Here is a 23,839-nt window from a genome sequence, read left to right as displayed (position 1 = left end):
CCATGGTAACTCTGGAGGAGCTGCAACGATCCACAGCTCAGGTGGGAGAATCTGTCCACAGGATAACTATAAAGCCCCTTTCACACTTATGTGACATGAAAGTCGCACGATTTTGATGAGACTTTAAGAAATGCCTGTGTAATCTTGAGGTCTGTGGGCCTCAAATCGCATTAAAGTTTGACCAAAGTAGTGCAGAGACTACTTTGAAGTTACAGAGATATGAATGATACTCATTGGAAATCATGGGGTACGGCTTGTCATGCGACTTTGCAGTCTCAAATCGCAGGACAATTCGCACATGTGTGAAAGGGGCCTTAGTCGTGCACCCCACAAATCTGGCCTTTATAGAAGAGTGGCAAGAAGAAAGCCATTGTTGAAAGAAAACCATAAGAAGTCCCGTTTGCAGTTTGTGAGAAGCCATGTGGGGGACACAGCAAACATGTGGAAGAAGGTGCTCTGGTCAAATGAGACCAAAATTTTAACTTTTTGGCCTAAAAGCAAAATGCTATGTGTGGCCGAAAACTAACACTGTAGGGCTGAAACAACTAATCGATAACCAATCGATTATGAAATTAATTGATTACTATTTTCATAATCGATTAATCGACCAGTAACATAATGGGGTTAAAAAAAAACTAACATGAGCCCTTTATAGTACAAAAAGAGCAAATAATCGCTACTGTAAATATTACTTTCACAGTTCTACAGTAAAAAAATGAACCCCTTACAGTAGTGATTATCTGCTTTTTTTGTACTGTAAAGGGCTAATTTTAGTTTTTTTTAACCCCATTATGTTACTAAATGTCTTAGACCTGGTTCACATCTTTGTGTTTTTTTGGTGCTTTTTGCAGAAACGCACTGCAGTTCATTTATTTATTTTTATTTATTTCAGGTACTTATATTGCGCCGTCAATTTACGCAGCGCTTTACATATACATTATACATTAACATCGGTCCCTACACCCTCAAGGAGCTTATCGATTATGAAACTGCACATTACCCTGAACACACCATCCCTATTGTTGTGGGGATGCTTTTCTTCAGCAGGGACAGGGAAGCTGGTCAGAGTTGATGGGAAGATGGATGGAGCCAAATACTGGCAATCTTAGAAGAAAACCTGTTAGAGTCTGCAAAAGACTTGAGCCTGGGGTGAAGGTTCACCTCCCAGCAGCAAAACGACCCTAAACATACAGCCAGAGCTACAATGGAATGGTTTATATCAAAACATATTCATGTGTTAGAATGGCCCAGTCAAAGTCCAGACCTAAATCCAATTGAGAATCTGTGGCAAGACTTGAAAATTGCTGTTCACAGATGCTTTCCGTCCAATCTGACAGAGCTTGAGCTATTTTGAAAAGAATAATGAGGGAAAATGTATTTCACTCTCTAGACGTACAAAAGCTGGTAGAGACATCCCCAAAAAGACTTGCAGCTGTAATTGCAGTGAAAGGTGGTTCTACAAAGTATTGACTCAAGGGGGACTAAATACAAATGCACGCCACACTTTTCACATATTTGTAAAATATGTTGAAAACCATTTGTCATTTTCCTTCCACTTCACAATTATGTGCCACTTTGTGTTGGTCCATCACATAAAATCCCAATAAAAGTTACCTTTTTGGTTGTAACATGACAAAATGTGGAACATTTCAAGGGGTATAAATACTTTTTTAAGGCACTGTATAAGCTGCCATTACTGGCCACTCTTATGCCCTGTACACACGGTCGGATTTTCCGACGGAAAATGTGCGATCGGAGCTCGTTGTCGGGAATTCCGACCGTGTGTGGGCTCCATCGGACTTTTTCCATCAGATTTTCCGACACACAAAGTTTGAGAGCAGGTTATAAAATTTTCCGTCAACAAAATCCGATCGTGTCAATTCCGACCGTGTGTGGACAATTCCGACGCAAAAAGTGCCACGCATGCTCAGAAGAAATTCCGAGACGGAACAGATCGGTCTGGTAAAATTAGCGTTCGGAATGGATATAGCACTTTCGTCAGGCTGCAATGTTTAAAGTTGTTTAATGCAGCACACTCTCTTCTTCTTTATAATGCTAGAAGAATGAAGTAGTTTTGCTGCTCATATTCACACAGACTTCTTATAAACTTCTTTCTATATTATTTCTCGTGATTCACTCAATATATTTTGATTTGTCACATCTGACCAAAAATCTATATATTTTTTTTTTTTTGGTTTGTATTTTTTTCAAGCCTGATTTTTTTGTTTGTTATATTTTTGTGTGTGTTTGTGTGTCAAGTTACCACAACACCATTATTATCAACAAACTGACTGTCCTTTTTGAAGGAGAACACACATAGGCAAGTATAATTGAACCAAAAATTATCCAGGCAACGCTGGATAAACATCATATATTGGCGAAGCCTTTGACCCCCAGGGCACACATCAATTATTTTACAGCAAAATTGGTGGCCTGAGGAGTCCATATCTAAGGGAGTGCAGTCTGGTCCAGAAGTCCAAGAGATCATGAAAGCAGCAGATGACATGTATGTTCCTAGGCTGTGGTACTACAAGAGGCTGCATATTTTGTCAGACCAGACTGAACTCAGGGCCATCACTCTCTGGTCTTCCTTCCCGGCTGTGGCTCTGGTGTTGGAGGTGTGGCAGGAGGAGGAGTAGGACCTGGAGGAGGAGGACCATGGGTGAGGTGACAAATGTGGGTTGCACATGTGAGTTGGCCCCTCAACCCCTTATTTAGAGCTTCCAAAATTACAAACTCACATAGGAGTCATTGTCCCTCCTCCATCTGCATCATTTTGCATGCAGTTATGCCAGCAAAGTCCTCCTCCACGCTGTGGGTTGTTCTGAGGGCCTCAGTAGCCTTCCAAAATAGGCCGATTGCTGCCTCCTCCAGGTTACTCCTCTTCCTGCCACTTTGTCTTTGAAGGTGGAGGAGAGGGACCTGGATATCAGGCAGCCTGCTTGGCCCGGCCACCTCATGGCTGAGACTTCCCAATGTATGAAAAAGGGACATGGTTTTAGTTTTTGCTTCATCAATCACAATCATAAATTAGTACTCCAAACTAACATCTATTTAACATCATTGACTGGACAACCAGAAATATTTTGAAGAATGCTATACCTGGCTCAAGCTGGGCTCCTCCACATGTTGCTGCCTGGAAGGTCCAGGTTGAGCATCAGAAGCCTCAGCTGGGGGGGGGGAAGGAAGCATGGAAGGAAGATTGGAGAGTGCTGACCTGGGTTCGGTTTGACCTGACAGAAAATGCAGCCTGTCATAGTACCACAGGCTGGGGACATAAATGTCATCTGCAGCTCCTGATCTCTGGGAATCCTGGACCTTATTGCGCTCCCTTAGATAAGTGCTCCTCAGGCCACCAATTAGGATCTTCAAATAGGTGATGTCTGCCGTGGGGATCACCGGCTTCACAAATTCCAGCAATTTATCCAGTGCTGCCTTCCTCTTTGTTTGGTTCTTATATTCAGGGTGGTTTATCTGCCATAGACAGATGAACATATCTGTGAAGATTGGCATAAAGTCACGATCCTTCAAGATATCCATTTTAACTGCAAGACACAAGACAAACCCTAATGTCAGCCTAAAGTCTTCTAAACTTGTGCAAATACAGGCCTCAATCTAGAAGCAGTATAGGCCCAATGTTAAATCTTACTTTCGCTATCACGATCGGCGCCTGTTACTCCTTCCTCCGCTTACAGATCGTATGTACTACGCACGCGTGTTACGCTTTATAGACACTGCGCATGCGTGAAACTCCACCCGCCCGACGTTCTTGCTAGTCTGTTCCCCGCCCCTTCTCGTTCATCGCAGTGGGGGGAAGAGCACATGGCGGAGACACAGCAGGTGTCTGATAATTACACCAACGAGGAGGAGGAAAGCCCGGAGCCAGAAACGTCCCGATCCCGGAAGAGACGATTTAAGACCGCAAATATGTCCTTTGGGGAGATGTTGGAGATGGTCGACATCCTGAAGAAGGCCGGCTATGACGGGAAGTATGGACCTTACCCCAACCCCAATGTCAGAAAGGCCAAGATCATGGCGAAAGTGGTCAAGAGTCTGCACCGGAATTTCGGGGTATGACGATCGAAAGATCAGCTCAGGAAGCGGTGGTCGGACCTCAAATTAAGGGAGCACGATCAGTATAGAAGGATCAGGAGAGTGCTGCAAAAAAGTAAGTAGTTGTGCTGTGTTCCTATTCTTTATGTTTATTACGTTCAGGCTGCTCCATGTGCTTTTCTTAACTGTTGTACAGTTTAAAATGGCAACTTTCGTGTTCATGGGCACATTATTCATTCGTATGAAACATTGTTCGTTCGGCCTAGAAAACAGCATTGTTTTGGCCATATGCATTTGAATACTTTTTTTATGGCCTACTTCTCTTAAAAAAATTTGGTTGTGTAGATGGGTTTGTAACTAGAATGAAATGCAAACTAGATTCTGTGTAAGGAGAGGACGCTCAGCAGCAGTTTTCATATCTGGACGCTGGAGCACTAGTGTGGGACACAAGAACACCCTTTTTATTAGGGGGTCCCACACAGGTGCTCCAGTGTATACTATAGGGGTGTCTCCATCTGTGAAGCTTGTACAAAACAGGTAAGTATTCAAGCTTGACAAAGGACAAAATATTTCTTCATCTTGGAACTCTGCCATAACAGACAATTGTACCCCACTTCCAAGCAATGTTTCATATTTCTATTTCTGCCATGAAATATCTGTGTACTAAGTATACCTATTTTTTTTAACATAGGGGAGAAAAGACTCGGAGGACACCCCTCATCCGAGGAGACAACAGACCCCCCACCTCTGGAGGAAGGGGAAATCCCACAAAGCCAACAGAAGGAGGAGGAGGAAGGAGACGAGGTGGAAATAGTCACCACATCAGGCGAGTGTCTGCGACCACAGGCTCAGGTAAGAGATGGATGCCGGCATATAATACATGGTGTGTTTTTGTTTCTATCTTTTTAGGTGATCGTGATGTTGTGGATCCAGATCATTTCACCTCTGGAAGTGCACAGATCCTGATCGGGGAGATCATGGGGTGTAATAGGGACTTGGAAAACATCCAGAAAAACATCAATGATGTTCAAAAAAAAAAATGAAGAACATCATTGATGTTTTAGGGAGAGTTTAAAACCCCTCCAAATCCCTTCCCTTTTTTGTGCTTTTTGGAATCTAAAAATTTTCAAATTTTTTTTACATATTCTCAAAAAGCCAAATTTTGAAGATGCACACAGTGGGGGTTATTTACTAAAGGAAAATCCACTTTGCACTGCAAGTGCACTTGGAAGTGCAGTCGCTGTAGATCCGAGGGGGGACATGCAAAGAAAATAAAAAATAGCATTTTAGCTTGCACATGGTTGGATGAAAAATCAGCAGAGCTTCCACTTATTTCAGATCTGCCCCTTAGATTTAGAGTGACTGCACTTCCAAGTGCACTTGCAGTGCAAAGTGGATTTGCTTTTCGTAAATAACCCCCAGTGTGTCAACATGTGCTATCTGCCATCACAGGAGATCAATGTATGTGTTTTGGGGGTGCAACCCCTTCCTCAATAGTAAAGTAGCTGGGAGGAAGGGGTTGCACCCCCAAAACACGTCCCTTGATCCCCGTGATGGCAGCTAGCACATGTTGACATTCGGCAATTTGTGTGCATCTTCAAAATTTGGCTTTTCCAGGGGTGACTTCACCCCATCTGAACGCAATATCAAACACAGTTTGTAAATACTCATGTCTGATATTGCCTTCAATTTCTTTAAAAGTTGAACTTTGTAAGTTCAAGATTTGTGTCTTTCTTGTTGGTTTTAAACATGCCTGTTTTATCTTAAATGGACATTTCTACTTTTTCTAATGTGACCCAAAAAATTGTTATACAACAAACATGTTGGTTTGTTTTAAAAACCTTTTACAAATGCACATGTGATTGTGCTGGTATTAAAAAGATTCATAATCAAGAATGTGTGGATTATTGTTTCAACGCTCCAAAACTTTTGTTGTGCTCTAACTGGTGTTTACTGTGACAATGGGGGTTAGTTCCTAAGGGAAAATACACTTTGCACTACAAGTGCAGTTTCAAGTGCACTTGTAGTGCAAAGTGTCTTTGCCTTTAGTAAATAACACCCAACAGTGCTTTTTAATGTTACACAATCACGCCATTTTCAGGACTCACCACATTTCTGTCAGGATCAGTTAAAAGAAACACAAGCAGTAAATGTCACCAAAGATTTTAGCAGTTAAAATTATTTTTTTTATTTGAAAAATGTTTCAGACATTGTCTGGCATATTGATGACCCCCCTACCCGCAAAGTATTCAAGGTATCTAAGACGGACCTCAAGGGCACTCAGGGGGGGCAAGCCAGGATGGCCACTTTCAAGCGCCGTCAGGGTTGGTTCATTAGGAATTCCGGCCTCAGGCCCAACTAAGCCAGCATAGTTGGCAGAATTTTGCCGTAAAAAGTTGTGTAGAACACAGCATGCCAGGATGATATGATTCAGTTTGTACTCCGCCATGTGTATGGGTGTAAGAAATAGGCAGAACCGGCTGGCCATGATCCCAAATGTGTTCTCCACCACTCTTCTGGCTCTGGCCAGCCGGTAATTAAAAACCTTCTGGTCCGGGGTGAGGGTCCTCATCAGGAATGGCCGCATAAGATGGTCCCCCAGCGCAAACGCTTCATCAGCAACGAAAACGAATGGGAGTCCTTCCACATTGTCTTTTGGAGGTGGCAAGTTCAAGCTGCCATTCTGGAGATGCCTGTAGAACTCCGTCTTGGCGATGACTCCACCATCGGATATCCAGCCATTCTTCCCCACGTCCACATACAGGAACTCGTAAGTAGCCGACACCACTGCCAACATCACAATACTATTGAACCTCTTATAATTATAATAGTATGACCCCGAGTTGGGATGTGGACGTGTTTCCCATCATTTGCCCCTCTGCAGTTAGGAAAGTCCCACCGCTAGGCAAAGTGGGAGGCCACAGTCTGCCATTCCTGTGGGTTGGAAGGAAACTGTGGCGTCAAACAAGATAAAAAAATTAATAATTTTGCACATAAACAGGGAAAGCAGATTAGACACAAACATTGTTGCCCAACATCAGTATAACATTTACTTTAGGGAGTTTTGAAAGACCAAGGTATAAGGTCCACCTATCAGATCCCCCCCCCCCCCTCTCTTGGGCCATTTCTAACATTATAGGGGGGGGAGCTCTTGGACAGGTAACCCTCTCCACTTCATTGAGAGAGGGAATGCCTAAATAATGGGTATTACTTTGGCCAGCCCCTCCTTAGTTACACTGACAGCCCACTGGACAGGTAAGACGTGTCATAATACAAAGATATAAATACACATCGTACACATTTGAGCACATTTGGAAATTCTACTTTTACCTATCAAGATAATAATAGGATACAAAAACTTTAAACAGTACCATTTGAAAGTATTCAAGCAGGCCCTTGCACTACATGCTTTGAAGAATTAATTCATAAATCTGACCACAAAAGAGATGGGTATAGTGTGTATGGGTTTGGCAAAGTCAGCAGATAGATGATTGAGGATAGATAGAGAATTGGTATCAGCTGACTTAGCAGTTGGGGGGAGGGAGGGTTCCAAATGATTTGGGGACCCAAAAAAGCCTCTGGCACTCTGCCTGAATTTAAAGCACACATCACATTTGTAAACATTTTAGGGGGTATTTAGGGTAAAGCACTACTATGGAGCTGATAAAATACATTAAGTGACTACATGAGGTGAATATAGGGCCAGGAGAGCATGCTGGGGAGGTAAGTGAAGGCAAATATGTATTAAGGACAAAAAAAATAATTACATAAAAATCCAGCATGCATGAGGACAAAGGGGACATTCACAGCATATTACAAGCATGGTAATTAGGGAATGAGGAAAGAAATACAATATATTATCAAACATTAAATACAATAAAATGTGATATTAAAGGATAAAAATCTTACCTTAATATACTCCTTCTGCAGGACCTGGATGATGGCAGAACAGGTCTCTGGGATAATGATCCCCAGAGCCTGGGGGAGATGCCTGTCGAGAACTTGAGGTCCTGCAGGCTTCTCCCTGTCGCCAAGTACCGCAGGGTGGCCACTAGCCTCTGCTCCGGAGTGATGGCTTGCCTCATGCAGGTATCCTGCCTGCTGATATAGGGGGTCAGCAAAGCCAACAAACAGTGAAATACGGGGTCCGTCGTCCTGAGAAAGTTCCTGAAACCGTCAGGATTATTCTCATGGAGCAGAGGCATATGACAGAACTGGTCACGCTGAAGCAACCAATTCTTGGTCCATGAACTCCTCCCCACCCTGTTCATGGACTGGGCTTGTGTCAAGGTAAGGACCCCAACACCAAGCCCCCGCACAGCACGAACTCTACGAGCAGTACGTATACGCAACATGGCTAGAAAACGGTCGGCTGCTCAGAACGAAGTAACAGAACGCACTGAAGAACAGCAAGGCCTGTGAAGAGCAACCTGAAAAACAGCAACGAGCGGACAAGATCGCACAGAAAACTCCAATACGAACTGACTGCACGCACTGAAGAGCAGATACAAACCCACAAGCACAGACTGAACAGCAGAAAACGATCTGAAAACCACGAGTCTGAAAAAGCGCGAATCATCTCTCAAACTTTTACTAATACGAGATTAGCAAAAGGAGCCCAAAGGGTGCCGCGCTTGGTTTGGACCTGCCCTTTTCTAGTCTCGTCGTACGTGACCGCGTTCTTCACGATCGGAAATTCCGACAACTTTGTGTAACCGTGTGTGCAAAACAAGTTTGAGCAACATCCGTCGGAAAAAATCCATGGATTTTGTTGTCGGAATGTCCGATCAATGTCCGATCGTGTGTACGGGGCATTAGTCTATATTCAGATGGCCAAATAGCTGCAGCCAGGGGTGGCTGCCAGTAAGATTTAATAGATTCTTGCCACCTTTGTTTGCATGTACTGCTCAATTGAGCGGTTGCATGTGAACAGAACCTCCGACCGATATTTCTAGGGCATTTTGGCCACACACAAACTGCAGCTAATCAGCCAGTTAGTTTGCTGCATTCAGAGCCACTCTGTACTATAACCACAAACAATCTGTTGCTATTCAGCCATCTGAAAAGGAACTTAAAAAAATGTTTGAGGGTTAATTCACACCAATGGCTGCATTCTAGTTCAGCCGCTGGTGTGCGCTGTGAAAGGAGCTGGTGCAACAGGACGACACATTGCAACTTTACTGAAAAATCACAAAATTGCATTTCCTTAATTTTTATGCATCTCAGCGTGCTCTAACCTTTTTTCAGAGCACTGGTGTGACGTGAGCTCAAAGAAATCAAGACAAGATGCCTTGTCACTGCATTTGACAAGGCTGCCCAACAGCTTAAACATATGGGGTTGATTTACTAAAGGCAAATCCACTCTGCACTACAAGTGCAGTCGCTGTAAATCTGAGGGGAAGCTCTGCTGATTTTATCATCCAATCATGTGTAAGGAAAAATGTTGTTTTTTTATTTCCATTGCATGTCCACCTCAGGTCTACAGCGACTGCTCTTGTAGTGCAAAGTGGATTTGTCTTTAGTAAATAAACCCCTATGTGTAAAAAAAAGCCCTGAAATTACTGCAGCCAGATACTGACAGTCTGCTAGTTTTTCCAGGAGATCTACAATAGCAACCTACATAGTTCTCGGTTTGTCTTTGATTGTAGTTAGTTTTTCCGGGATAACATTAACAGCTTGCTGGTTTATTTTTATTTTCCTCTAGACTTAATACGTTTGCTATTTAGCAAATTTGCAAGTTGGTTGTACGGTCAGCAATCTAAACCTATTTTTATCTCACTACAGGTATTTCTGCCTTTGAATATTAAAAATGGGACCACCTACAACAAAGGAACAATTGAAGAACACTGCAGCAGCAAACCGTATTGCAACTACAGTACACAGGCCACCCACCAAACTGCCAACTAGCAGAAGCCCCTCTCATGAAATAGCACACAGTACGTCTGCACCATCTAGGAGGCATGAAGGACCACGGAGTGCCAGTGAACCACCTGAAGTGCCGATGAGAAGAGATATTCATCCTACAACATGGACCACCAGATCCACCTATGCTGGTGCAAGACCAAAGACCGATGGAAGTCAGCATGCAGCAACTTCAAAAGCAGCTGAATATTCCAAGCAGTTCCTTCAAGAAGTTTCATCTGAGACAAGGACATGGGAAGCTAGTGCTCAAGCCCATTTATCTCAGAAAGATACAGAGAAAATAGAATGTCTAACCCGAGGGCAGAGGGATAATCCGGACTGGCACTATTGGCGTCAAAATCGCATTACGGCATCCGTGGCACATCAGATATCTAACAGCAAATTTGCGAATAGAAAAACTAGTGATATTCCACAATCCTATCTAAAGTCTGTGCTGGGCACAGGACCCAAAGTGCAAACAGCAGCTATGAGCTGGGGTATTAGAAATGAGAAATGTGCTGTGCGGAATTATGAGAAACAGGCATTAAGAAATAAGGGTAGGGAAGTGAAGGTAGAAGATTGCGGCCTATTCATTCATCCAACCAAAAGCTGGCTGGCAGCAAGTCCGGATGGGATAGTAAAAGATAAGATTACAGGAGAAACTCTGTGCATCTTAGAGGTGAAGTGTCCATACAAGCACAAAGATCACACAATACGCGAGGCCTGTGCTGACCGCAACTTCTGCCTGGCTTTGAATGAGAATTCCTATGTCCTTAAGACAAATCATGCATATTATACTCAGGTACAATGCCAGCTGGCCTCAACAGGAGTGAGAAATGCAGACTTTGTTGTGCATACAAATAAGGAGACTGTGGTTGTCCCACTGAAATTTAACCCTGAGTTTTGGAAAGAAAAAGAATCAAAGCTGGAAATATTTTATAAAGAGGCAGTAGTGCCACAGATAAAGAAGCAATATGCAGCTGACGCAGAAGAGCAGAAATATAATATCCGTGCACCAGAGGAATAAAAGTGGGAGTACCCTATAGGCGAGATATGAGGGAAGCTGACAGACAAGAAAAAGTGGAAAATCATTTATAAATTAAGCAGCTGTTGAAATAATTACATACAACCAAATTTATATACTCCCCCTGCAAAGAGAATAATTAAAAAAAAAAAACAAAAAAAAAACTGCTGTTGGCAACTGCCTTCTGAAAATGCTATTTGCCCTGCTGATAATAATTTGAGTCCCTAATAATTTGGTTTTAATAATGAGGCTTTATTTATTTGAGTCACCAATTTAGAACAAGTATAGTCTGAATGAAAGCTGAACGCCTGGCTTGCATAACTGCTCCAGATTAGTCACTGAAGCCATTGGATCACAGTGGCCACCAGGTAACTAGTATTTTTAGAAACAGAAGTTAGCATTAGCAGACTGCAGAAAAGTTTCCTTTATAGGGAACGTGTGGACCAGGATAAAAAATGAATAAAAATGTTATATTCTGACTTATTCTGTATAGCAGACAGCTTCGGGATTCTTCTAAAGCTCATCAAGACCCCAATTGCCTATGCTGTGCCCTACTATTAGTTAAGAGAGCTGCTAATCTCAGAGATAGGCCCTGAAGCTGGGTATACACTAGAAAGTTTGTAGGCCTATTCTCAGTTTATTCGACCACTTGACGAACATCATTCTAAAGTAGTTCAAGATTTCACTTGCTTTTATTTTAACATTCGATTTTGGAATGAATGGGCTATACTGAACAAATACCACAGACACTTTTAGAAATTTGTTAATTCGAGAACATTTTTTAATTCCTGTTCCTTTCAATTCTCTTGTCACTACAGTAATTTTTAGCCCACTAATGATCACAACAATCAAAACGTACTTAAAGTGAACATTTTTGTTCGAAAATCTACTAGTGTAAACCCAGCCTAAAGGCACAGGAGTTCAGAGCTGGCCACCATTTAAGCATGTTGGTAATTTAGATCAATGCAGCCTGCTATTTGGGGGTCTCAGGGTGGGCTTTTGGAGATGTGCTCTACAGAGCAAGTCAGAATTTTTCTGTAAGGGCCACAAGTTCCCTTTAAATTTGCAGTCCAGGATTTGACACCATGACTTTAGTGTCTGCACCCACTACATAATAATGAACAACATAGCTTACATAGAACAGAATAGGAGAAATGCAAGTTGCGTCATGTTATATATAATTTTTTTTTTCCCAAGCAGAACTTTTACATTGCTAAGCGATTAATAAAATTGTGAATCATTATGTCTAACTCTTCTGAAAAAAAAAACAAAAAACTTTAGCATTGGTTTAAAATTGTGAAACTTTTTTTGTTGCTAAAAACATAATATAATGTGCACTATGCTTAAACAAGGAGAATTTGCAGTGTTTCATTTGAGAAATGACAATTTGCGGAAACAATTTAAAAACTGGTGCTGTGCCACAAGTTTCATTAACCACTTCAATACAGGGCACTTTTCACCCTTCCTGCCCAGACCAATTTTCAGCTTTTAGCGCTGTTGCACTTTGAATGACAATTGCACGGTCATGCTGCGTTATACCCAAACAAAATTATTATAATTTTGTTCTCACAAATAGAGCTTTCTTTTGGGGGTATTTGATCACCACTGGGGCTTCTTTTTTTGCTAAACAAATAAAGACTGAAAATTTAGAAAAAAAAAAAAAAGTTTTTCTTGGTTTTTGTAAGCAAGTAATTTTTCTCCTTCACTGATGGGCGCTGATGAGGCAGCACTGATGAGGAGGCACTGCCAGGCTTTACTGCTATTCACCGATTGGCATGTAGAATGCTAGAATGGGCACTGACTGGCACCTTTAAAGTTAATACCCGGTGGTCCTGGGTGGCATCCATGGTGGCCCTGGGTGGGCATCCATGGTCAGCATCCCTGGTGGTCCTGTCTGGGTGGGCATCCTCGGTGGGGCTGCACTGATAATCAGCGCACACCCCATCAGGAGAGCAGCCAATTGGCTCTCCTCTACTCGTGTCTGTCTGATGTGAGTGGAGGAAAAGCCGATAAACGTCTCTTCCTGTTTACACTGTGATTGGACACAGCTGATCAGGTTTTAAAGAGTCTTTGTCAGAGGCTCTTTACCCAGATCGGAGATGCGTTGTGTCAGACTGACACCACATCAACTATCGCTGCACCCGATCGTGAGTTATCCCGATCACGTCATATGACGTCCGGTCAGGATAACAGAACCACTTTCCACACGTCATATTGCAGACGGGAAGTGGTTAAAATACTGTGTAAAAACTTTGGCCCTTTAGGTTTCACACTCAAATTTGTCTGTTAACTTCTAAATTAGAGATTGCATGGGGTACTTTGGGTAGCAGAACATTTATTCCCCAGTCCTTTAATATTCAGACATGTTAAAATACACATCCACTAAGTAGGCTTCAGAGAAGAAAGGTCGGTGTAGTGTGTAAACAACAGAAATCTGTGACCCAGATATATCAAATTAAAGAACTGCTTTATATAAATAGATTAATGAAATTCTACAACATGCAATCGAAAAAACAACCCAACCACAAAATTAAGGAGATTTGCTCTTTATTTACACATCATCTGACACCTTTAATAACTTAGGAAGCAAGAGATAGTTTTTCACTCAGAGCATGATGTTGGTTGCACATTGTTATTCACCGAGGACCAACATCAGCCCTACCGCTTTTGGGAGAGACCCAAGTCATTCAGCAGATGAGGATGATATTCTCAGTAGGCCATATCCATATAGTGTGGATGCTGGGGAACACTGGCAGGCTTAACACCTAAGAAAAAGACTTGGCCTCTAACCTTTATTGGTCAGAGAAGCTTAGCCCTTAGCTGGAGACCATCATCTGTAAAGCACTCTACCAATTATAGCACAAATTTAAAATCACAGATATATGTTTCCACTACTTATTTTGTACAATAGTAAAAAGGTTCATTTCTGATGTACATGGTGAGATAAGAAAACACAGATTCCTGCACAAAATCAAGACATCATAATGTTAACTATACATAAATCACTAATCAAGCTTTGCACTATAAAAAAAATATGTTGGCAGTATTAGTTAACAATTAGCATTACATTAGAACTTTTTATAAAATAAATAATGGAAACTTATAATTTATAAATTGGACCTGTGGTAAGCAGAAACAATAAAAAAACTGGACAATTTTCCAGAAGAGAATTGATTTTTATGTTATTTATCTTTAGAGTATTATTCCGTTATAATATGTATATATCTATATTATATTTTTACCAACCTAAATGGTTTACTAATAACATCTACTTGTCTGTTCAATAGTTTTTTTTATTTTATTTAATAAAGTAACACAAATTTAAATAAAATAAGTATAAGCCCAACTTAGAGAGTTTCATTGACAGGGTTGCAGTACACGCAGTTTTTTTTTAATTTATTTTTATTCCATGATGGTACAAGTACTCACAATTTCAAGAAGCTATGCTGTGCAACCGTATGTGTCATTTTACAGATTTGGCGCTGGGTGGCAAGCAGTGGAGAGCCATTGAGGGGTAGGTAAAACATGGGGATAGGGATTTGAGGATGTCTGTGGTCAGGCAGTAAAATCTAATTTGCATAATATGGCAGAGGTCAATAGATTGAATTCTTAATGGGAGAATCTTACAACACAGCTCTTGACATCCACACACAAATAGATATCATGCTCCATTATATTATACAAATATATTTCATTTGTTAATTATTTAAACCTTCTGTTCAATTATGTATTTTTACTGTAAATTACTTGTAAAATGTATTTTATTTTTACATTGTATAATTGTGACTATATATCACTGAAAAAATGGAGGTCTAAATAACAAATGTTGGCAAAACAATATATATAGGCAAGCAGCAAGTTAGTTAAAAAGTAGAATAACTAAGATCAGGGCATAGTGGCTCAATGCAGCTGCCAGGGAAAGCCCCCACTTCTTTACGACACATTTGCATAGAGGAAATACCTTGCTTACCACTATTTTTGTGAACCACATGTTCAAGGATTTCTCTATTACACTTGGATTAGTTTGCCCAATGTCTGTCTGTATGAGGATGGCAGTATTACATATTATACTACAATAGAACAATACTAAAGAGTTAAACAAAAATATTTATCTGGGACAATGGTTTTCATTATTTTGTAATTTATTGGTAATGTGCAGCATTATTTCACATCTATCTCTGCTTGGCTTCAGCGGTTTTCATAATAAATACCTTCCCTTGGATCTTACATATAATATATCAGTCTTAGCTACAGGCTCCCAGAGCATATTCATGGCAAAAATGCTGACTTCACTGAGGATCAGGACCATCACATACTGAGGTATGACAGTATGCACAGGAAACCCACAAAGCTGGATGACACCAACAAGAGCAATGACACACTCCTGTGCAAGCCGATTTATAGATAGCCCTCTTTTTGGAACTGTTCCTGCAGGATGTCCCGGTACTCATCAAAACCACCCTCAATTCTTGTTACACTTCCATTTTCACAGACCCACAGCTCTTGACAAACTAAACGGATGAAGCGTTCATCGTGGGATACCAGGATTACTCCACCCTAAAAAAAAAAAAAATAAATAAAATGAATAAATGATAATTACCCAAAAAAACTATACAAACAATTGCTAAGCTACTGGTCCACCTAAAACTGATATTTCTGTTATAAGACAATAATGGAATTGATCACACACCATGTCCAGGGGTTCTTGAGAAGCTGATGGATGATTTAACCCATCTGCACCTATACAAAATTGAAGTTTTTTTTTTAACCGCTTAACAACCGGCCCATAGCCAAATGACGGCTACAGGGCGGTTGTTTAACTCTGGGAGGACGTCCAGGGACGTCCTCCCAGAATTCTGCTCTCGCGCGCCCCCTAGGGCGCGCACTCGAGAGCATCCGTGACCGCCGGGTCCTCTGCATCACAGATCCCGGTAAATGGCCACTGATCGCGGCCGTTTACCATGTGATCGCTCCGTCAAATGACGGAGCGATCACATGTAAACAAACCGGCGTCATCTGATGACGCCGGTTCCTCTCCTCCCCTCTGTGTACAGATCGGTACACTGTGAGCGGAGAGGGGGATGGATGGATGGCTGCAGCGTTGTGGGCTGCATGTGTAGTGCCCACAGCGCTGCACAGAGACATCCAGCCATCCATCCATCCATGCTCAGCCATCCCCACTACTATGCATGCCCTGCAATGCCCCACAGTACTCTGGTATGCCCCACAATACCCCTGCAATACTCTGCCATACCCTGCAATACCCCTGCAATACTCTGCCATACCCTGCAATACTCTGCCATACCCTGCAATACCCCGCAATACTCTGCCATACCCTGCAATACCCCTGCAATACTCTGCCATGCCCTGCAATACCCCTGCAATACTCTACCATACCCTGCAATACCCCGCCATACTCCGCAATACCCCGCCATGCTCCGCAATACCCCGCCATGCTCCGCAATACCCCGCCATACTCCGCAATACCCCGCCATACTCCGCCATACCCCGCCATACTCCGCCATACCCCGCAATACCCCGCAATACTCCGCCATACCCCGGAATACCCCGCAATACTCCGCCATACCCCGGAATACCCCGCAATACTCCGCCATACCCCGCCATACCCCGGAATACCCCGGAATACCCCGCAATACTCCGCCATACCCCGCAATACTCTGCCATACCCCGCAATACTCTGCCATACCCCGGAATACCCCGCAATACTCTGCCATACCCCGGAATACCCCGCAATACTCTGCCATACCCCGGAATACCCCGCAATACTCTGCCATACCCCGGAATACCCCGCAATACTCTGCCATACCCTGGAATACCCCGCAATACTCTGCCATACCCTGGAATACCCCGCAATACTCTGCCATACCCTGGAATACCCCGCAATACTCTGCCATACCCTGGAATACCCCGCAATACTCTGCCATACCCTGGAATACCCCGCAATACTCTGCCATACCCTGGAATACCCCGCAATACTCTGCCATACCCTGGAATACCCCGCAATACTCTGCCATACCCTGGAATACCCCGCAATACTCTGCCATACCCCGCAATACTCTGCCATACACTGCAATACCCCGCAATATCCCGCAATACTCTGCCATACCCCGCCATACTCAGTGATACCCAGCCATACTCTGCAATACTCAGTGATACCCAGCCATACTCTGCAATACTCAGTGATACCCAGCCATACTCTGCAATACTCAGTGATACCCAGCCATACTCTGCAATACTCAGTGATACCCAGCCATACTCTGCAATACTCAGTGATACCCAGCCATACTCTGCAATACTCAGTGATACCCAGCCATACTCTGCAATACTCAGTGATACCCAGCCATACTCTGCAATACTCAGTGATACCCAGCCATACTCTGCAATACTCTGCCATACCCAGCCATGCTCTGCAATACCCCGCAAAAATCTGCAATACTCTGCCATAACCTGCAATACTCTGCAATACCCCGCAATACCCAGCCATACTCTGCAATACTCGGTGATACCCAGTCATACTCTGCCATACCCAGTCATACTCGGCGATACCCAGTCATACTCGGCGATACTCTGCAATACTCGGCCATGCTCAGCCATACCCAGCCATGCTCAGCCATACCCAGCCATGCTCAGCCATACTCTGCCTCTGTATGTGGCCAGGCTGTGGAAGTCTCACACATGTGGTATCGCCGTACTCAGGAGGAGTAGGAGAATCTATTTTGGGGTGTCATTTTTGATATGTACATGCTATGTGTTATAAATATTGTATAAATGGACAACTTTGTGTTAAAAAAAAAAAAAAAAGCGTTTTAACCACTTCCGGCCTTCCGTCATACGACGTCCTTGACTTTGTGCGGGTATATCTGAATGATGGGTGCAGCTACAGGCATCATTCAGATATCATCTTTTTCAGCCGGCGATTCCCTACACCATAAGAATGATCATAGCGGCTGTTACACTGCTTGATCGTTTTTACGGGAGGCGAGAGGGGACGTCCCCCCCTCCCGCCGCCCTCCGGTGCTTCTACCGACTCACCGCTACGATCGAAGCCAGGATCTTTTTTTTTTAATTTCAGGCACAGCCTAGAGGTGAGATTTGGGGTCTTATTGACCCCATATCTCACTGTAAAGAGGACCTGTCATGCCATATTCCTATTACAAGGGATGTTTACATTCCTTGTAATAGGAATAAAAGTGATCAAAAATTTTTTTTTGGGGAAAAAAAGTGTCAAACTAAAATAAAGTAAAATGAACGATAAAAAAAAATAAAAATTTTTTTAAAGCGCCCCTGTCCGTGTGCTCGCATGCAGAAGCGAACGCATACGTAAGTCCCGCCCACATATGAAAATGGTGTTCAAACCACACATGTGAGGTATCGCTGCGATCGGTAGAGCGAGAGCAATAATTTTGGCCCTAGACCTCCTCTGTAACTCAAAATTTGTAACCAGTAAAAAATTTTAAAGCGTCGCCTATGGGGATTTTTAAGTGGCGAAGTTTGGCGCCATTCCACAAGCGTGTGCAATTTTGAAAGGTGACATGTTAGGTATCTATTTACTCGGTGTAACTTCATCTTTCATATTATGCAAAAACATTGGGCTAACCTTACTGTTTTGTTTTTTTTTTAAAGCAAAAAACATTATTTTTTTCCAAAAAAAAACGCGTTCGAAAAATTGCTGCGCAAATATCGTGCGAGATAAAAAGTTGCAATGACCGCTATTGTATTCTCTAGGGTCTTTGCTAAAAAAACATATATAATGTTTTGGGGTTCTATGTAATTTTCTAGCAAATAAATGATGATTTTTACATGTAGGAGAGAAATGTCAGAATTGGCATGGGTGCTCCAGAATGCCTGAAGGTGCTCCCCTGCATGTTGGGCCTCTGTATGTGGCCACGCTGTGTAAAAGTCTCACACATGTGGTATCGCCATACTCAGGAGTAATAGCAGAATGTGTTTTGGGGTGTAATTTGTGGTATGCATATGCTGTGTGTGAGAAATAACCTGCTAATATGACAATTTTGTGAAAAAGAAAAGAAAAAAAAAAAAAAAAAAAAAAACTTGATTTTGCAAAGAATTGTGGGAAAAAATGACAACTTCAAAAAACTCACCATGCATCTTTCTAAATACCTTGGAATGTCTTCTTTCCAAAAAGGGGTCATTTGGGGGGTATTTGTACTTTTCTGGCATGTTAGGGTCTCAAGAAATGAGATAGGCCGTCAGTACTTCAGGTGTGATCAATTTTCAGATATTGGCACCATAGCTTGTGGACGCTATAACTTTCACAAAGACCAAATAATATACACTAATTTGGGTTATTTTTCCCAAAGATATGTAGCGGTATAAATTTTGGCCAAAATATATGAAGAAAAATTACTAATTTTCAAAATTTTATAACAGAAACGAAGAAAAAATAGGATTTTTTAAAACAGCTTACCTGTAAAATCCTTTTCTTTCGAAGGACATCACGGGACACAGAGCCACAGTAATTACTGATGGGTTATATATAGGTATCACTGGTGATTGGACACTGGCACACCCTATCAGGAAGTTCAACCCCCTATATAATCCCTCCCCCTTGCAGGGATACCTCAGTTTTGTAGCCAAGCAATATAGTGTATTAGAAGAGGGGCGGGACCTCTGTGTCCTGTGATGTCCTTCGAAAGAAAAGGATTTTACAGGTAAGCTGTTTTAAAAAATCCTATTTTCTTTCTCGAACATCACGGGACACAGAGCCACAGTAATTACTGATGGGATGTCCCAGAGCAATGCTACCTGAGGGGGGGAACCACGACCAAGTAGGGTGCAATCAGACCTGAGGACCCTGTACTGCTGCCTGCAGCACACTACGCCCAAAGGCGATATCCTCATGCCTTCTCACATCCACCTGATAGAATCTGGTGAATGTATGAACTGAAGACCAGGTTGCGGCCTTGCAGATTTGAGCCATAGAGGCCCGGTGATGCACTGCCCAAGAAGCACCAATAGCCCTTGTGGAATGTGCCCTGATCTGAAACGGAGGAATCTTCTGTTTCAAACCGTAAGCTTGAATGATCAACTGTCGAATCCATTTAGAAATGGTAGCTTTTGACGCTGCCTGTCCTCTATTGGGACCCTCTGGCAGCACAAACAAAACATCCGTCTTGCGGATCAGAGTAGTTGCCCCTAGATAGGCCTTAACTGCTCTTACTACATCCAACGAATGTAGAGATCTCTCTTCCGGAGAACAGGGATCTGGAAAAAAGGAAGGTAGAACAATGTCTTGGTTTAAATGAAAATCAGAAACCACCTTCGGTAAAAAACTAGGATGAGGGCGTAGTACCACTCTATCCTTGTGTATAATCAAATAAGGCTCCTTACAGGAAAGAGCTGCTAATTCTGATACTCTTCTAGCAGAAGAGATGGCCACCACAAAAATTAATTTCCTTGTCAACAAGACCAAAGGAATCTGACTTATTGGTTCAAAAGGCTGTTTCCGTAACACAGCCAGGACCAAATTCAAGTCCCAGGGGTTTAGGGGCGCTTTAACCGGAGGATTAAGACGCATCACCCCCTGCATAAAGTTTCGGACCAAAGAATGCGAAGCAAGTGGCCGCTGAAATAATACTGATAAAGCAGAGACCTGGCCCTTGATGGTACTCAAGGCCAGCTTCATCTCTAATCCCATCTGTAGAAAATCAAGGATTCTACCTATGACATATTTCCTGGGATGCCAACCTCTGGATTCACACCAGGTTATATAAGCCTTCCAGACTCTATGATAAATCATCCTGGAAGCTGGCTTCCTTGCATTAATCAAGGTAGATATGACAGGACCTGAGAGCCCACGACTCTTCAGAACGTGGGTCTCAATAGCCAAACCGTCAAATTTAGCGTTTGTAAGGCAGGATGGAACACTGGACCTTGAGATAACAGGTCTGGGCATACCGGTAGTGTCCACGGGGAACCCACCGTCATCCTTACTATTTCTGCATACCAAGTCCTTCTGGGCCAAGCGGGGGCCACCAGAAGTACCGACTTCCTTTCCTGCCTGATCCTGCAAAGGAGTCGTGGTAGTAGCAGAATAGGCGGGAATGCGTAAATCAGTGAGAACCGATGCCACGGAATCACCAACGCATCCGTCTCGCATGCAAGAGGATCTTTTGTCCTTGCCACAAATCTGTCTATATTTTTGTTAAATCGAGATGCAAAGAGATCTACATCTGGAACCCCCCATCTTTGGCATATGGCCCAAAAGACGTCGGGATGCAGAGACCATTCCCCTGGAAGTAACTGCTGGCGACTTAGATAGTCCGCCTGCCAATTTTCTATTCCCGGGATGAAAACTGCCGATATGCATGGCACATGCATCTCTGCCCAGACTAAGATCTGGTTCACCTCTTTTTGAGCAGCTCGGCTCCGGGTGCCTCCCTGATGATTGACATAAGCCACTGCTGTGGCATTGTCGGACTGGATCCTGACCGGACAACCCTGTAGCCTGATAGTCCAGGCTTTTAGAGCTAGATGTATCGCCCGGATCTCCAGAATGTTGATGGGTAAGGTCCTCTCTGTCTTGGACCATACCCCTTGGACCGCAGCCTGTTCCAGAACTGCTCCCCAACCTGACAGACTGGCATCTGTTGTTACCACCGTCCAGGTAACCGGTAGAAAGGATTTCCCCTTCTGCAGGTTTTCGGGTATGAGCCACCAATTGAGGCTCTGACGCACCGCATGCGACAGGTGCATCGGAAAGTCTAATGTCTGAACCTTCTTGTTCCAGGTCGACAGAATACTGTGTTGCAGCATTCTTGAGTGAAACTGAGCATAGGGAACTGCTTCGAATGAAGACACCATCTTCCCTAGTAGCCTCATACAAAGGCGGACTGAGGGACCCTTCTTGGTCCTTACTGTCAGAATCAGCTCTCTCAAAGCAGCGATCTTTGCCTGGGGTAGAAATATTTTCTCCTGGCTTGTATCTATAATCAGACCTAAATACTCCAGTCTTCTTACTGGTTTTAGGAAAGACTTTTCCAAGTTGAGGATCCAACCCAGGTGTTCTAGATACCCGACTGTGGTCCTCAAGTTTCCATTCAAAGAGGCTATCGACCGGTCTATCAAGAGCAGGTCATCTAGGTATGCTATGACGGCTATACCCTGAGCCCTTAATCTGGCCAGAGGAGGAGCCAAGATCTTTGTGAACACTCGAGGTGCAGTGGCTATCCCGAAAGGCAGAGCCACAAACTGGAAATGGCGCCCTCCTACCTCGAAGCGCAGAAACTTCTGATGAGCAGGAAAAATGGGCACATGCAGATATGCATCTCTGATGTCTATTGATGCCAGAAATTCTCCTCCCTGCAGGGTGGGAACTACTGTTCGAATTGATTCCATGCGGAAGGATTGAATCCTTAGGAATCGGTTCAGATCCCTTAAGTCCAGAATGGGCCTGACATCCCCATTTGGCTTTTGGACCGCAAAAAGGTTGGGATAGAAGCCCAATCCCTGGTCCTTTGCGGGAACTATCATAATGACCTCCTGCGACAAAAGTCGCTCTAACGCTAGAAGGAGCGACTGCTTCTTCTCTGGGTCTCTGGGAACATTTGATCTGAGGAACCGAGGAGAGGGGAATTCCTGAAACTCCAGCTTGTACCCTAAGGTTACCGTGGAGATTACCCATCTGTCCTGGAAGTCCTCCTGCCAGAGCTCTGAGAACTGTCGCAGTCTTCCCCCCACTCGAGTGAGCGGGGGCGCCCCCTCATGCAGAGGTCTTAGTGTTTTGCCTAGTAGGCTTCTTTCCCCAGGACTTCTTTTGTCCCTGGGGTTGACTCTTGTCTCTGGACCCCGATGGAGGCGGCCGTCGAGACTGCCTGGAGGCTGAAGCCCCCGGCGCTGGGGAAAGAGTCCGTTTGAAAGAGGGACGCTTACTCTTCTTCTTGACAGGTAAGAGAGTGCTTTTCCCACAAGAGATTCTCTTGATATAGTTATCCATGTCCTCTCCAAACAACCTTGCACCACGAAATGGAAACCCAGCCAGTAGCTTCTTACATGGTGCTTCGGCTGACCAATTTTTCAACCATAGGACTCTACGTATATGCACCAACCCCAGTGAAAGACGGGAGGTTTGCACGATAGAATCTCTAATGGCGTCAACCACAAAGCATAAGGCCGCTGGAAGGTTAGCAAACCCCTGGGCCTGCTGTTCAGGTAATACTTTGATGACCTGCTTAACATGGTCTCTTAAGTATTGACAGACTCCAATCGCTGCTACTGCAGGTTGGGCCACTGATCCTGCTAAGGAGAAAACATCCTTCAATAGGGATTCCATCCTCTTATCTACAGGATCCCTGAGCATCTGAGCATTGTCTACAGGACAAGTCAGGCTATTATTTACGGAGGAAATGGCGGCATCAATAGCCGGTATTCCCCACATTTTAATAAACTTTTCTTCCATCGGATAAAGTGTTGAAAACTTTCTCGGCGGAAAAAAACGTTTGTCTGGGTGATCCCACTCAGAATAAATAAGCTTTTCAAGTAAAGTATGAACAGGAAAAGCATGTGCTGCTTGGAAAGGTTTCAGTGACCCCAAAGCAGAAGAGGATTCTTTAGCAGTTTCAGGTATGGGCAACTTAAATGTGGAGCGGACCAATCCAGTGAGGATCTGCACTAAGACTTTCTCCTCTTGGGAAGTCGCAGAGGGTCCCTCTCCACCTGAATCCTCCAAAGAGGAATCATCCATCCCATCCCGATCCTCTGAAAGGGATTCATCTCCTTTATCCCAGAGCTCCTCTGTCTGAGGGTCTTGGGGAACAGAGGAAAGCCTAGTGCGTTTTCTTCCACTGAGTGAAGACGTAATCACGGCCATTAATCTTTCCT

The 23,839-nt window shown here is 43.4% G+C and overlaps 2 protein-coding genes across 5 annotated transcripts in view; one reads left to right on the top strand and one right to left on the bottom strand.

The window, feature by feature from the left end:
• The window catches only part of LOC141139943 (uncharacterized), a 44,715-nt gene extending 30,557 nt beyond the window's left edge, over positions 1-14,158 (top strand). For 2 of the 4 annotated variants that reach the window (XM_073626571.1, XM_073626570.1), the window contains exons 2-3: positions 4,745-4,905; positions 9,838-14,158. In XM_073626571.1, the coding sequence (XP_073482672.1) occupies positions 9,863-10,981 (1,119 nt within the window). In that variant the 5' untranslated portion in view covers positions 4,745-4,905; positions 9,838-9,862 and the 3' untranslated portion in view covers positions 10,982-14,158. The remainder of the gene's footprint in view (positions 1-4,744; positions 4,906-9,837) is intronic. The other 2 variants (XM_073626569.1, XM_073626568.1) reach the window with 1 other exon arrangement.
• The window catches only part of ABCF3 (ATP binding cassette subfamily F member 3), a 61,435-nt gene continuing 51,104 nt past the window's right edge, over positions 13,509-23,839 (bottom strand). Inside the window, exon 21 of the mRNA XM_073626567.1 lies at positions 13,509-15,535. Within this exon, the coding sequence (XP_073482668.1) occupies positions 15,377-15,535 (159 nt within the window). The 3' untranslated portion in view covers positions 13,509-15,376. The remainder of the gene's footprint in view (positions 15,536-23,839) is intronic.

The sequence above is a fragment of the Aquarana catesbeiana genome, linkage group LG04, assembly GCF_042186555.1.
Source record: "Aquarana catesbeiana isolate 2022-GZ linkage group LG04, ASM4218655v1, whole genome shotgun sequence".
Lineage (NCBI taxonomy): Eukaryota > Metazoa > Chordata > Amphibia > Anura > Ranidae > Aquarana > Aquarana catesbeiana.
This window is presented reverse-complemented; position numbering and strand designations above follow the sequence as displayed.